At 50.0% G+C, this 14430-nt stretch overlaps 1 protein-coding gene across 4 annotated transcripts in view; it reads left to right on the top strand.

Annotated features, from left to right (window-relative positions):
* The first annotated feature begins 5392 nt into the window (after positions 1–5392).
* Positions 5393–14430, top strand: part of NPEPPS (aminopeptidase puromycin sensitive) — a 52286-nt gene continuing 43248 nt past the window's right edge. For all 4 annotated transcript variants that reach the window (XM_088068045.1, XM_088068046.1, XM_005533805.3 and 1 more), the window contains exon 1: positions 5393–5561. In XM_088068045.1, coding sequence (XP_087924171.1) covers positions 5439–5561 — 123 coding nt within the window. In that variant the 5' untranslated portion in view covers positions 5393–5438. The remainder of the gene's footprint in view (positions 5562–14430) is intronic.

The following is a 14430-nucleotide window of genomic DNA, read 5'->3' as shown; positions in this document are numbered from 1 at the left end:
GGCTGCCCTGGGATGCCATCCCGGCCGGTTTCACCTCCGTGGGCAGCGCTGGGGGGCTCTGGAACCCCTCTGGAGTCACGTCCTTACCCGTGAGGGGCTCCTGGGGGGCTCGGCCCAGGAGCATCCCCCAGACAGTTTGGGATGGGGCCGTGGAGATGTCGCTAGATGATGTCCCCAGCCCACCCGCGCCCTTCTCCTCGCAAAACCACCACGCGGGGATTTGTCCCGTGGGAGAGCGGGGTCAGGGCTGGGATCAGGGCTGGAATCAGGGCTGGGATCAGGGCTGGGATCAGGGCTCGGCCGCCGCCCCAAACTGTCCCCGCCAGCCCCAGGCCGGGGCTTGGCCACATTTGCCTCCATCCTTGTGCAATCTGTCCCAGGTGCCCGGCGGCGAGGCGGGAGGGGACGGGCAGAGCCGCACGCACACACCGAGAGGAGAAAATCCAGGGAAAAACGCCTCCCAACCCCCCGGGAATGACCCTCGGAGCCAGAGGCCCCGAGAGCTTCGAGCTCTGTTGTCCCCGAGCTCCCGAATACCAGAGATTCCAGCCCTAAGCCGGCGGACCAGACCTGCGAGGCAGGATTAGCCGGTGCCCTCCGGCTGCTCCCGCTCCCGCCAGCAGCGGCGAAAACTCCGGCGAGGGAGAGAAGAAAAAAGTCTCTCTTGGGAAATTTAATTTTTTTTTATTTCTTCCTCTCCCTTTTTTTTTTTTTTTTTCCCTCTCCCTTGTTTTTTCCTAATTAGAAGGGAGCACTGACAGCGCTTGGTGGCTGCAGAGGCTCTGGGCTAATTACAGCTCCTGGCTTCCATCCCGTCCGTTTGTCCCCAGGCCCTCCACAGTCTGGCACTACAGGAGAACCTGGTTTGGTCGGGACACGGCGGAGGAGGCGGCTTTTTTCTCCGTGGAGCTTTGCTCTGTCTCTCTTTCTTCTTTATTTATTTATTTATTTATTTATTTTAATTTTTTTTTTTTTCTGGATTCTTGCTGACAGCAGCATCTGTCACCTCCCAGCATCTCCCGTGCGGAGCAGCACCCGTGGAAAACACCCGGAGCCCTTTGCCAAGAACAAGCCCCGTGACCACCGCGGCCACCGAGACCCCCCCCATGGAGGTCCAGGAGGGCACCCAGTGACCCCGCGGCCACCCGGGATGGGAATTAAAGCTCAGAGGAGACAATCCCCTCCTCTTCCCTCCCGCGGAGCCGAGCAGCTCTGCTCCAGGAATAGTTTTATCCTGCCCCTGACCTTGCCGTGGCTCTGCCGGGGACAGTCACCCGCGGCCACACGCGGTGCCAGCAGCGAGGCCAGGCGGGAGGGGACGGCACTTTTGCCCTGTGGCACAGCTGGGCTTCTCCTGCCGTCCCGCTGCGGTGGCCTCGGGGTGTCCCCAGCGTGGCACGGCCGCTCTGGCTCCAATCCCACCCATCCCGGCTGCAAATCCCGCACGGAGCCTCCTCGCCAAACCGTGGGCTCCGGCCCTTCCCTCGCTGTGGGGCGGACGGGACTTTCCTCCCAGCGCCCCGCCAGGATTCCACAAAATCCTGAAACATTCCCTGGAGCAGGTCCCAGCGCCGAGGTGCCCCCATCCCGCAGCCCGCCCGTGTCCCCGTGTCTGTCCCCGTGTCCCCGTGTCTGTCCCCGTGTCCCCGTGTCTGTCCCCGTGTCCCCCGAGGCTCCGCACCCCGCCGGGGCGCTGCGAGCTGGCAGGATGGAGCAGGGCGGCAGCTGCCCGAACCCCCCGCGCGGCTCCAGCTGTTTCCAGCTGTTTCCAGCTGTTCCCTTGCCTCCCTTTCCTTCCCCGGGGCTCTGCAGCACAATGCGGCCCCGCGGCAGCCCCGGATGAACCCGGGCTCGGCAGCGCTGGGTTTTTGTAATGATGTGCTGAGAGCTGTCTGTACTTTCTCCCTGCCCCAGTTCGTGCCGCCGGCTCCTCCAGGTCTCAGTGAATCCCTGTTCCCTCCCCGGAATCCCTGTTCTCTCCCTGAAATCCCTGTTCTCCCTGAAATCCCTGTTCTCTCCCTGAAATCCCTGTTCTCTCCCTGAAATCCCTGCTCTCCCTGAAATCCCTGTTCTCTCCCTGAAATCCCTGTTCTCTCCCTGAAATCCCTGTTCTCTCCCTGAAATCCCTGTTCCCCCCCTGAAATTCCTGTTCCCTCCCTGAAATTCCTGTTCCCTCCCTGAAATCCCTGTTCTCCCTGAAATCCCTGTTCTCTCCCTGAAATCCCTGTTCTCTCCCTGAAATCCCTGTTCTCCCTGAAATTCCTGTTCTCTCCCTGAAATCCCTGTTCTCCCTGAAATCCCTGTTCTCTCCCTGAAATCCCTGTTCTCTCCCTGAAATCCCTGTTCCCCCCCTGAAATCCCTGTTCTCTCCCTGAAATCCCTGCTCTCTCCCTCGAGCCCCTTCTCCCCTCTCGAACCCCTTCTCACCACCTCGAATCCTATTCCCCTCCTCAAATCCCATCTCCCTCTCTTGAATTCCCGCTCCTTCCCTCAAATCCTTGCTCCCCGCACCTTGAATTTCTACTCCTAAAATCAATTTTCGCTCCTCAAATCCCTTTTTCTTCCTGAAACCCCCATTCCCTCCTCGAATCCAACTCCCTTCCTCAAATCCCTGCTCACTCTCCACTCCCTGCTCACTCCCTCCCTGGCTCAGCACTAACTTAGCATTTTAAAAAGCAAAATACCACTCCTAACAGAAATAAATCTCGTTGGGGAAGGAATGGGATTAAATAAAAAAAAAAGATCAATCCCAGTTTCCAGTGGTGGAAGGCTAAGAATGATTCCAAGCCTCCTCCTTAAAACGAGGCTGATTGCGGCACCCCCAAACCTTTCACAGCTCTTTTGGAGGACTGAGATTAATTAAATCCGTATTTAACACCCTGTGGAGCCAGCGGATGAGTTCCTGGATCCAAACTCCAGAGCTGGGCTGGGGCTGCCACCCCAAAAGTGGGAAAAGCCGCTGGAATTTTTCACCCTTCTTTTTTTTTTTTTTTTTTCCGTATAAAAACCTTTATTGTGGGTTTTAAAGCTTGCTGTCGGTGATTGTCACACGCCCATCCCTCAGCACCTACTCAGGACAGCTATTTCCCTGGAATTCTGCTCCCTGCATTGTGTGCAAGGCTTTTCCAGCTGGATTCCTTACGGAGCATCTTCCAGGAGACCCCAGAGTGAGCTGGGGGGAGCCCCAAAAGAGCTGCGGGACCTTGGGGTCTTCCTACCCAAGAAATTCAGATTTTTTCTTAAAAAATTTATAGGATGTGAGGCTGGCCACAAAGGGTTTTCCCGGGAGGGTTATCCTGGAAGTCCTGCAACAGCCAGGATTGACCTGGATGATGCATTTCAAGCATGAGGAAGAAGAGGAGGAGGAGGAAGAAGAAGAGGAGGAGGAGGAAGAGGAAGAAAGTCGTTGTAGGTTCAAGGCGGGGAGAAAACAAACCCCACGCTGCTGCCTGGACAAGCCTGGTGGACAGGAAACCTCCCTGCTCCACGCATCCCATTTTTGTGGCAAAATCCAAGAGGTTTTATCTGATTTCACCATTTTTCAGTGCTGGAGGTTGGCACAGAAGGGGCTGAATCCCTGGAGAAAGGGACCTGTGTCCTCCAGATATGAGGGACAGGCACTGCCCGCCACCGAGGGGTGCTGGATGAAATTAAATATTATTTTATTATTTTATTATTATTTTATTATTAACAGAAACCCTGGAGAAATCCCAACCTGCACTGGTTTGGGATCTGCTGGGAAAAGTGAGAAATCAAACTGAAATACAGGGAACAAAGAGGGAAAGCCGGGTGGTTCAATAACGGGGGCACCGTTCCGGTCCTGTCCCCCCACCTGAGCGCACCGGGAGATCCGGGAGCCGTCACCCCCCCGAACTGGGAGAACTGGGAGAACTGGGAGGCCTCACTTGGGGTGCCCGTGCCAGTGTCACCCCAAAACCAGGGTTACTCATGAACTGGGCAATCCCCACCCAGGCCAGGTGACACCGCAGTTAACGGCGTGCCATCACCCGTCAGAACCGGGAGCACCGGGAGCCTCGGTAAACGGGGTGCATTGTGCCAGTGTGCACACACTGGGATCCCCGGGATCCCCATAACGGACACACCGGGATCCCCATTACCGGGAGCACCGGGATCCCCATTACCGGGGCTCACCGGGGTCCCCATTACAGTCACACCGGGGTCCCCATTACAGTCACACCGGGATCCCCGTTACAGTCACACCGGGGTTCCCGTTAGTCACACCGGGATCCCCATTACCGGGAGCACCGGGATCCCCATTACCGGGGCTCACCGGGATCCCCATTACAGTCACACCGGGATCCCCATTACAGTCACACCGGGATCCCCATTACAGTCACACCGGGATCCCCATTACAGTCACACCGGGATCCCCCATTACCGGGGCTCACCGGGATCCCCATTACCGGGGCTTACCGGGATCCCCATTACCGGGGCTTACCGGGATCCCCATTACAGTCACACCGGGATCCCCATTACCGGGGCTCACCGGGATCCCCATTACCGGGAGCACCGGGATCCCCATTACAGTCACACCGGGATCCCCCATTACCGGGGCTCACCGGGATCCCCATTACCGGGGCTTACCGGGATCCCCATTACCGGGGCTCACCGGGATCCCCATTACAGTCACACCGGGATCCCCATTACCGGGGCTCACCGGGATCCCCATTACCGGGAGCACCGGGATCCCCATTACCGGGGCTCACCGGGATCCCCGTTACAGTCACACCGGGGTCCCCGTTACAGTCACACCGGGGTCCCCGTTACAGTCACACCGGGGTCCCCGTTACAGTCACACCGGGATCCCCGTTACAGTCACACCGGGGTCCCCGTTACCGGGGTTGCCCGGTCCCGCAGCACCGGCGGAGGGGCGTGTCCAGCCGCGCGCCGGGAAGGGGGCGTGGCCCAGGGGCGGGAGGGGCGTGTCCTCTCGGGGCGTGGCTTCGCGCCTGCGCACTCCCCTCCGCCGCTTACGCAACTCCTCCCGCCGCCTTTTTCCCCCCGCCTCTCCCTTCCCGCCCCCCGCGCGCGCTACGTGCGCGGCCGCGTGGCGCCGCCGCGCGCACGCGCACGTGCCGTCCGCGTGCCTCCCTCCCTCTCTCCCTCCCTCCCCCCCCCCCCCCCCCCCTCCCTCCCTCTCTCTCCGCTCTCCTCTCCCCGCACTCCCCCAGCGGGGCCGCCTCGAGTCGGGAGCGCGCGCGCGCCCCCGCCCCTCCCTCCTCCTCCTCATCTTCCTCATCCTCCTCCTCCTCATCCTCCGCCCCCGCCGCTGCTCCCGCGCGGTTGTGTCCGTGCGGAGCCGCCGCGTCGCCCTTCCCGGGCCCCCCCCGCCGCCCCCCGCCCCTTTCCCCCCCCCCCCCCCCCCCGCCTCCGCCCCGCCGGGGGGGGCGCAGCCCCGCACCCCCCGCGCTCCCGCCATGCCGGAGAAGCGGCCGTTCGAGCGGCTGCCCGCCGACGTGTCCCCCCTCAACTACGGGCTCTGCCTCAAGCCGGACCTCATCGACTTCACCTTCGAGGGCAAGCTGGAGGCCGCCGTGCAGGTAGGGGCTCCCCCTTCTTCCTCCTCATCCTCCCCTCCCTCATCCTCCTCCTCCCGCCCCGCCCCCGAGGGGTCCCGCCAGCCCGCGTCCCCCCGCGGGGACCCCTCGGTCTCCCCCGGGGACCCCTCACTGCCCTCCCCGCCCCTCGGGGGTCTTTTCCCCCCTTTATCCCCTCAGGGTTCCCCTCGCCCTCCTCCCCAGCCGTGCCCTGAGGGGCGCCCCTCGCTCCGATCCCCCCATTCCCCCTGCGCTCAGCGCCAGGGCCCGGCCGGGCAGGTGCAGGGAGGCCCCTCGGGGCTCCCCCCGCCTCCTCCCCGTGTTTCCATTCGGGATGGATACACAAACCCCCTTCCAAACACCCCAAAACCCCTTCCGGGACCCCCTAAACCCGGCCTGGCTCCGGGGGGGCCCCGCCCAGCCCCGCTGCGGCCCCCCGGGCGGCTCCTCCCGGGGCAGGGCTGGCCCGGGCCGGGATGCGGGATAACCCCGGAGCGGCCGGGCTGAGCCCGGGCTGTGCCCGCCCGGGGATCCCCGCTTCCCCCCCGGCCCCTCGGGGAGCGCCCCCCACCCCGTGCTGCGCTGCCGGGAGCTCCGTGCGGGCCTGGGGACGGATCGGGATTTTGCTGGAAAAGCCAAATAAGCGATGAAAGGAGAATTCCCCCCCGGTGTGCGGCTCGCTGAGGGTAGGCCTCGGTGTCATGGAGAGCTGGGAGGAGGAGGCAGGCTGGGGATAAGCGCCGGGGAAAAGGTTTGCGGACCCGAAACGCTGCGTTTTTTCTGTAAAGCGAGAAAAATCCTCCTCTTCGTGCTCGTGCTTCGGAGCCGGAACCAGTTCTGTGAAATCCTTCAAGTCTCTCCCAGTCATTCTCATTGGCTGCTCTGCCAAGATTTCCCGAATTTGCTTTCACGTCCTTTTTTTTTATTATTTTTTTTTTCCTTGCGAATTGAGATAGGTACAGAATTATAAAGGGATAACTTGGGGTTTTTTTTTGGGTTTATTTCCCCCCCTCCTGAAGAAATTAGATGGTCACAGAGAGAGCTTAACAAAAAAAATATTTGAGAGAGATTTTAAGTCTTGAGATGTGAGCAGATCTAAGGCTTGCTGTGATGATGAGGTGGTGAAACCTTGTTTTAAAGCGAGGTAATAAATGCTCGGAGGCACTAAAAACCTGCAGGATGTGAAGAACAGGTAGAGAGGAGGGCGAGTTCTTCCCTGGAGAGGGCCCAAGGCTGGGGATGATGGGGAATCTTGTGACTTTGGGGACCTGCAGGAACCCAACCAGACACGAGTAACTTTATGTCATGTGACAGAAATATCGAAATCCTAAATCTCCTGGCGGATTTGATCCTGCCTCAGGGGTTTGCTTCCCAGCCTCGAGGGTCGCTGCTGCCTTTTTTTTGGGGGGTGGGTGTTTCGGTTCCATAAAATCCAGTTGGAGAAATTCCCGATTTATTCTGCCTTCATTCCACCTATTGCTGTCCTCGCAGCCGCTGCTCCCCAGCCCTGTTACAGCTGTGGGGCTGTAAATGGGATCACTGAAATCATCCAGGTTAAAAATAACACTCGGGGGGAGGGGAGCAGAGGCTTTTTAAGCCACGGCTGAGGAGAGGAGCGGTGAGCAGCAGCCTTGGGAACTTGGCTTGGGAATACCCAGAGGTTCCTCCTTCGCTGGTTGGTTTGCAGGTTTTAATCCTGGCGAGGTATTTGGAATATCCGGGTGGATTCCTGGAGCGGCGGATTCCACCTGGAGATGCGGAATCCTGAGCTGCCCCTCCAGCACTGAGGAAATGCAGTCACCCCACAGGTTCCAGGCTGTAAAAAACAACCAAAAAAAAAACCCCCTTATTCACATCCTGGAGAGCAGCTCTGGTGTTCCCACAGGAGAGGGCGAGGTTTTTTAAAACAGATCTAAAGAATGTATCTTTATTTTGGATAACTTTTAACACCGTGAACCGAGGAGGAGCCACCTCCCAGCTGCCTGGAAGTGGATGGGGGTGAGTTCACCTGCCTGAGCAGGGCTGGGACTCTGGAGAGTTTTCCTGGAGCTTCCAAGTGCCCAAAGCACAGGAAAATCCCAGAAAATTTCGAGGGAGCTGCTCTGCACCTTGATGGGGAAAGGAACAACCAGCTCACCCACAGGATGCTTTCTATCCAAGGCTTGATGAACAAAAAAATAATAATTATCAGCATATTTTTATGGAGCTGGTGTAGAAAATAAGACATTTGTGTGGTTTTGGGGTCGAATTACTTCAGTTAAGGATCTCATGGCCCTTTCTGCCTGAAGCTGAGCTCACCAGGGATTTTCTGTTTCCAGCACCACCTGAGAGCTTTGCAAACTCATCGAGGCAAAAGTGGGTTTATGTTAAAACACAACATTTTTGATTTTTTGGGTGGGCAAAATACCTGTGCTGCCTCCTCTTGAAGATCCGGTTGTTTATTTTAATTATCAATCCATAATAATTGCCAGCTCCTCTGCTCCATCCCAGCTGGATAATGATAATAATCCACACCAAGGCTTTCTGACCCACAGGGCGAGTGCTGAGGCTCTGACATAAAAAAAAATAATTAAAAACATACCCAAAAAAAACCCAGCAAAAAGTTTCCAGACTCTCCAAAGTGCTTTGTTTGCTTTGTTATTTGGCATCTTTAAGAGCAGAGTGGAATTAGTGCAGGTCGTGGTGTTTGGTCAAGGTACTACAAACAAACACTTGATCATTCTTACTCCAATAAGAGGATTTGCAGCTCTCCATGGAGAATTTGGGGCTTTCAAGCCCTAAAAAATTAAAATATCCCAGCCTTGCCTTTGGGGCAGGACACTTGTGTTGGCTTTAGGACCTATAAATAACCTGAAACACTTGGTGCCACAATAATAAATGTTGCCACTTGCAGGGCAACTCCAGATAATCTTCAGGGGATAAAACCTCTGGTGATGCAAAAGATAAGAGGTGGCAGCAGATTTCAAAGCCTGGGAAAAAAAAAAGGAGTTTGTGGGACCTGTTTGTGGTTTGTTCCCATGTTCAGCTCAGGGAATTGTCCCCTCCCCTGGGTAAAGGGATGATCCTGAAATGATCCTGAAATCTTGACAAGTTTTAATTGCACAGCCCTTTTTGGAGCTGCGCTCCTGAAATCTCTGGTAACCCTTCCATTAAAATTTTGACCGGTTATTCCAGATTTTTCAATAATATAATTCGCGGCCACATGAATACTTTTGAAGTCCGTGCAGTTGTGTAACAATTACATAAACTGGCAGTACATAATTCCCATTTATCACAGCTGAAAACCCCCAAAAAAATAAAAAAATAAAAAATTAAAAAAAAAAAAAATCCTTAAATGAACTGTTTCACAAGGAACCCTGGTCCCAGCTGGGACAAAGTGTGGCTGTGGGAGAGCCAGAGCTGGAACAGAGTCTCCTGCTCACACTCCTGTGATTGTTCTGCCACTTATGTCATCTCCCAGCATTTAAACTTGATTTGTTGAGGGCGTGGGGATGCCTCTCCACGAGGCACAATTAAGATTGTGGGGTGGAAATGGTTCATTTTCATTATTCTTCTGTTAGTTGGAGCTTTAATTATGCCAGCCCTGGCTCTCAGGGCCTGGTTATCAGCGCAGGGCACTTGCATTACTCATGTCTGGGTCAAATTATTTTGGTTTTTTTCCACTTTTTTTGGCTCCTGGGAATGCTGGAACAAAGAGGGGATGTGTGGCCCTGGTGTTGTCCAGCAGCAGAAACAAAGCTGCCTCCAGTTTTAAACAAATCCAAATTACGTTGTTTTTTTGTTTTTTTTTTTCCAAATCCGAGTTGTTTTTTTTTTTAATTCCAAATCCAAGTTTTTAATGCTCCAGAGGATCACCTGTGAGGGGGGCAGGGATTGTCTCCCAACTTCCTGGTGTTTCCCTGCCCATAAATTCCCTTGCTTGGAGATGATTCACGTTCCCCTGCCTGGAAACTCCACCGAGGTGTTCCTGGCTTGTAGAACAACTTATCTGGGCAAGAATTTACAACCTGAGCTCTTTCAAATCCCTTCTGCAGCACCTTGAATGCATCCCTGGCTTATTTAGCAATATTCTGCTGCTTTTTTTATAGGTTAATTATGCAATATCTGCTGGCCTAAGGAATGTATAGAGTGATCCTGCTGGTTAAAGATTAATTGTGACACTCTGGTGCGGAATCCTGGGGAAATGGAGCTCTCTGGGTGTAGTATTTGTGCTCCTGGGGAGCGGGGAAACTCATCCAGGATAAATCCAGCCTTGGAATTTGCATTTCCAGCGCATGAAATTAAACCTGGAGCGAGGGGTTAAAGGGCCTGGCAACACCTCAGGGCTCTCCTGTCATCAGCTCAAAAAATAGGGATTTTATTTTTTAACCCTTTTCCCCCCAAAAAAAAAGCTCCTTCAGCTGCATAATTCCTAAGACTGGGGTGGATTTGGAGCCATCACAAAAGGGATTTACTCATCCCTGTGAATCCCACACCTCTGGAGCTGGATGTTCTTAGGAAAGAAGGGAATTTTTCCCACTGGGTCTGTTAGTCCTGGCTTGGTTAATTTTACTCTTTGGCCAGCGGAGTTTGCTGGAGATGCAGCTTGATAAATCTCTTTATTGCTCTCCTCATTGAAGGTTTGAATTCTTACGAAAGACATGCCCTGGAACACAAAACCTGGAGTAAATTTAGGCGGATATTTTTAGAGAGAAAATTGCTAAAAACACACAGGGTTGTAGTGCTGCTTTTAGAAAAGGGCTCTGGAGCCACGTGACAAGAGTGGAGTTATCTGGGCTCTGGAGAATTAATTTTGGCTCCAGGAGATCCCTTTGGATGCACCTCATCCTGTATTTCAGGTTCAAATCCCTGTTCCTAATATCCTAAAAAACTGGAAAAATGTTTTCCATCAAATCCTCTCCTGCTTTGACCACCGAGAGCTTTACAGCACCTTGGCAGAGCTGAATAATTGACATTTTTAGCACTTCCTCCAGCAAATGGTAAACTTTTGAGGGTGATTTCAGCTGTTTTCTCCTGTTGGATGAGTTTTCCCTTCCCTGCTTGTCGTTCCTGAGTCTGACCTCAAAACAGGTGGTTGAATTCTGCTTAATTCAGAATTCAATTCATCAAAAGCCAGGAGTTTACAATCCTGAACCATTCCTTCCCTCCAGATATTCCTTGATTTCTGGAATATTAACATTTCTTGTTAATAAGACAATTAACATTTCCTTGCTGAAAAGTCAATTTATTTGTATTATTTTTATTATTTTATTATTTTTTGGTATTTTTCTTTATTATTTTTAGTATTTTTATTAGGTTTATTATTTTTATTATTATTAATGATGTTATTTCTTTTGTTATTTCTTTTGTTATTTCTTTTGTTATTTCTTTTGTTATTTCTTTTGTTATTTCTTTTGTTATTTCTTTTGTTATTTCTTTTGTTATTTCTTTTGTTATTTCTTTTGTTATTTCTTTTGTTATTTCTTTTATTTCTTTTGTTATTTCTTTTATTATTATAATTTCCTTTATTATTTCTTTTATTTCTTTTATTATTTTATTATCTATATTATTATTATTAGCTTTATTTTTATTAGTTATTTTATTACATTAACTATTTTATTATTATTTTATTATATTCATCCTTTCATTATTTTTATTATATTTATTATTTTATTATATTCATTCTTTTATTATTTTTATTATTTTTATTATTTTATTATATTCATTCTTTTATTATTTTTATTATATTTATTATATTTATTACATTCCAGAGCAAAGTCAAGCAGGGTGACAACCCCACACACCCCCCTTGCTCTCTGCTTATACCCCATGCAGAAATCTGCTTTTTTTTTGGCCTTTCATAGACAAAAATCCCTTCTTTAACAGAATATCTGCCTTTCAGAACGTGGCATTTCGGAGGGATAAAAGCCATAAATTCATTTTCCAGCTGTTCCTGCTCAGAAGTGACCCTGGGGCAAGTTCTGCTCTGGTTTTGGTTTTGTTCTCCCAGGTGTGGCTGCACCTCGGTGGATCCCAGCGAGGAGGCTCCTGCTGGAGCCTGGCTGGCAACAGGAAAAATTGATTTTCCCCTCTGAATGAAAAACTTGGAGTCTCAGAAGGTGCTGAGCTCTGCAGGCAGAATTCCTGCCTGTACACTGAATTTCAGCTTTTATTTGGGGAAGATCTCCAGGCAGAATTCCTGCCTGTACACTGAATTTCACCCTTATTTTGGGGAGATCTCCAGGCAGAATTCCTGCCTGTACAGTGAATTTCACCCTTATTTTGGGGAGATCTCCAGGTAAAATTCCTGCCTGTACAGTGAATTTCATCCTTTTTTTGGGGAAGATCTCCATGTGGAATTCCTGCCTGTACAGTGAATTTCAGTTTTTATTAGGAGAGATCTCCAGGTAAAATTCCTGCCTGTACAGTGAATTTCACCCCTATTTTGGGGAGATCTCCAGGTAAAATTCCTGCCTGTACAGTGAATTTCACCCTTATTTTGGGGAGATCTCCAGGTAAAATTCCTGCCTGTACAGTGAATTTCACCCCTTTTTTTGGGGGAGATCTCCAGGCAGAATTCCTGCCTGTACAGTGAATTTTACCCCCTTTTTTGGGCGATGTACAAGCTGCCTGTACAGTGAATTTCACCCTTTTTTTGGGGGAATTCTCTAGGTTGAATTCCTGCCTGTACAGTGAATTTCATCCCTTTTTTTGGGGGGAGATCTCCAGGCAGAATTTCTGCCTGTACAGTGAATTTCACCCCTATTTTGGGGAGATCTCCAGGTAAAATTCCTGCCTGTACAGTGAATTTCAGTTTTTATTAGGAGAGATCTCCAGGTGGAATTCCTGCCTGTACAGTGAATTTCACCCCTATTTTGGGGAGATCTCCAGGTAAAATTCCTGCCTGTACAGTGAATTTCACCCCTTTTTTTGGGGAAGATCTCCATGTGGAATTCCTGCCTGTACAGTGAATTTCACCCCTTTTTTGGGGGGAGATCTCCAGGCAGAATTCCTGCCTGTACAGTGAATTTCACCCCTTTTTGGGGGATTTCTCTGGGTTGAATTCCTGCCTGTACACTGAATTTCACCTCTTTTTTGGGGGGAATTCTCTAGGTGGAATTTCTGCCTGTACAGTGAATTTCAGTTTTTATTAGGAGAGATCTCCAGGCGGAATTCCTGCCTGTACAGTGAATTTCACCCTTATTTTGGGGAGATCTCCAGGTAAAATTCCTGCCTGTACAGTGAATTTCACCCTTATTTTGGGGAGATCTCCAGGTAAAATTCCTGCCTGTACAGTGAATTTCACCCCTTTTTGGGGGATTTCTCTGGGTTGAATTCCTGCCTGTACAGTGAATTTCAGTTTTTATTAGGAGAGATCTCCAGGCGGAATTCCTGCCTGTACAGTGAATTTCACCCTTATTTTGGGGAGATCTCCAGGTAAAATTCCTGCCTGTACAGTGAATTTCACCCCTTTTTTTGGGGGAGATCTCCAGGCAGAATTCCTGCCTGTACAGTGAATTTTACCCCTTTTTTTGGGCGATGTACAAGCTGCCTGTACAGTGAATTTCACCCTTTTTTTGGGGGAATTCTCTAGGTTGAATTCCTGCCTGTACAGTGAATTTCACCCCTATTTTGGGGAGATCTCCAGGTAAAATTCCTGCCTGTACAGTGAATTTCACCCTTATTTTGGGGAAGATCTCCATGTGGAATTCCTGCCTGTACAGTGAATTTCACCCCTTTTTTGGGGGGGGAGATCTCCAGGCAGAATTTCTGCCTGTACAGTGAATTTCAGTTTTTATTAGGAGAGATCTCCAGGTGGAATTCCTGCCTATACAATGAATTTCACCCTTTTTTTTTTTAAGGACACTTAGAAAATAAACTTTTTTACCATCTTGGCTCATTCTAGATATTTTCTCCAACTCTGCCCTCATGAAACTGGCTTGATATTGGTAGGAAGTAAAGAAAAAAATATCTAAAAATAGGTAATTGCCTGTTTAAGGAGCAGGATTTTCTCTGCTTAAACCTAAACTTTCTTATTTTTCAGGCTCAGTGCTCCACTGAAAGTTTTGTCCTGGAAAAAGTTGGTTTTTTAAAGATCAAGCCCATTGTTAAATTCACATTGTCTGCAATTTGGACAGCTCCAAATCCAGAGAGATTTGGATTTATAGATTAAATAAAGGTCTCCAGACATTTATAAAAAGCTTTTCTCATCCTGATTTTTATTTTTTTCTGTGTTTTAGAAAAACCTTGAAAAACACAAATTGTGGTAAAAACTTGAGCTTTGATTTTTGGGTTTGGGGTTAATTTTTCAGTTTCTTGTGCTCAGAAAAATAGTTTATATTTTTATAATTTTTATAAAAAATATATAAATAATATATAAATATATTTAGAAAAGATAATGTTTTATAGTAACATATCCCATAATATTTATTAATTAAACAATTCCATCACTGGGGATGAGCCAGGGATATTTGTTAGGTCGGAGAGGTCAAGAAGACCTGGATGAGTCAGGTCCTCCCGTGGAGAATCCTTGGGAATGTGGGAACACCCATTAAATCACAAATTGCAATTCCTTCATCCTCCCTTTTCCATGAAAAAACTTTGGTTTTGATGTCCCAGGTAGAAAAAAACTTTAAAAAACTCCCTTATCCATGAAAAAACTTCGGATTTTCTGTCCCAGGTGGAAAAAAACTTTAAAAAACTCCCTTATCCATGAAAAAACTTTGGATTTTCTGTCCCAGGTGGAAAAAAACTTTAAAAAACTCCCTTATCCATGAAAAAACTTTGTTTTTTCTGTCCCAGGTGGCTGAGGAGCCATTCCTGGTTTATTTATTTTTATTTATTCCTGGCATATTATTTAATCTCTTATTTATTCTTGTTTATTCCTGGCATA

This window comes from Pseudopodoces humilis, chromosome 29 (assembly GCF_049639895.1).
Source record: "Pseudopodoces humilis isolate 2021_Gansu_Grassland_sample_001 chromosome 29, ASM4963989v1, whole genome shotgun sequence".
NCBI lineage: Eukaryota > Metazoa > Chordata > Aves > Passeriformes > Paridae > Pseudopodoces > Pseudopodoces humilis.
This window is presented reverse-complemented; position numbering and strand designations above follow the sequence as displayed.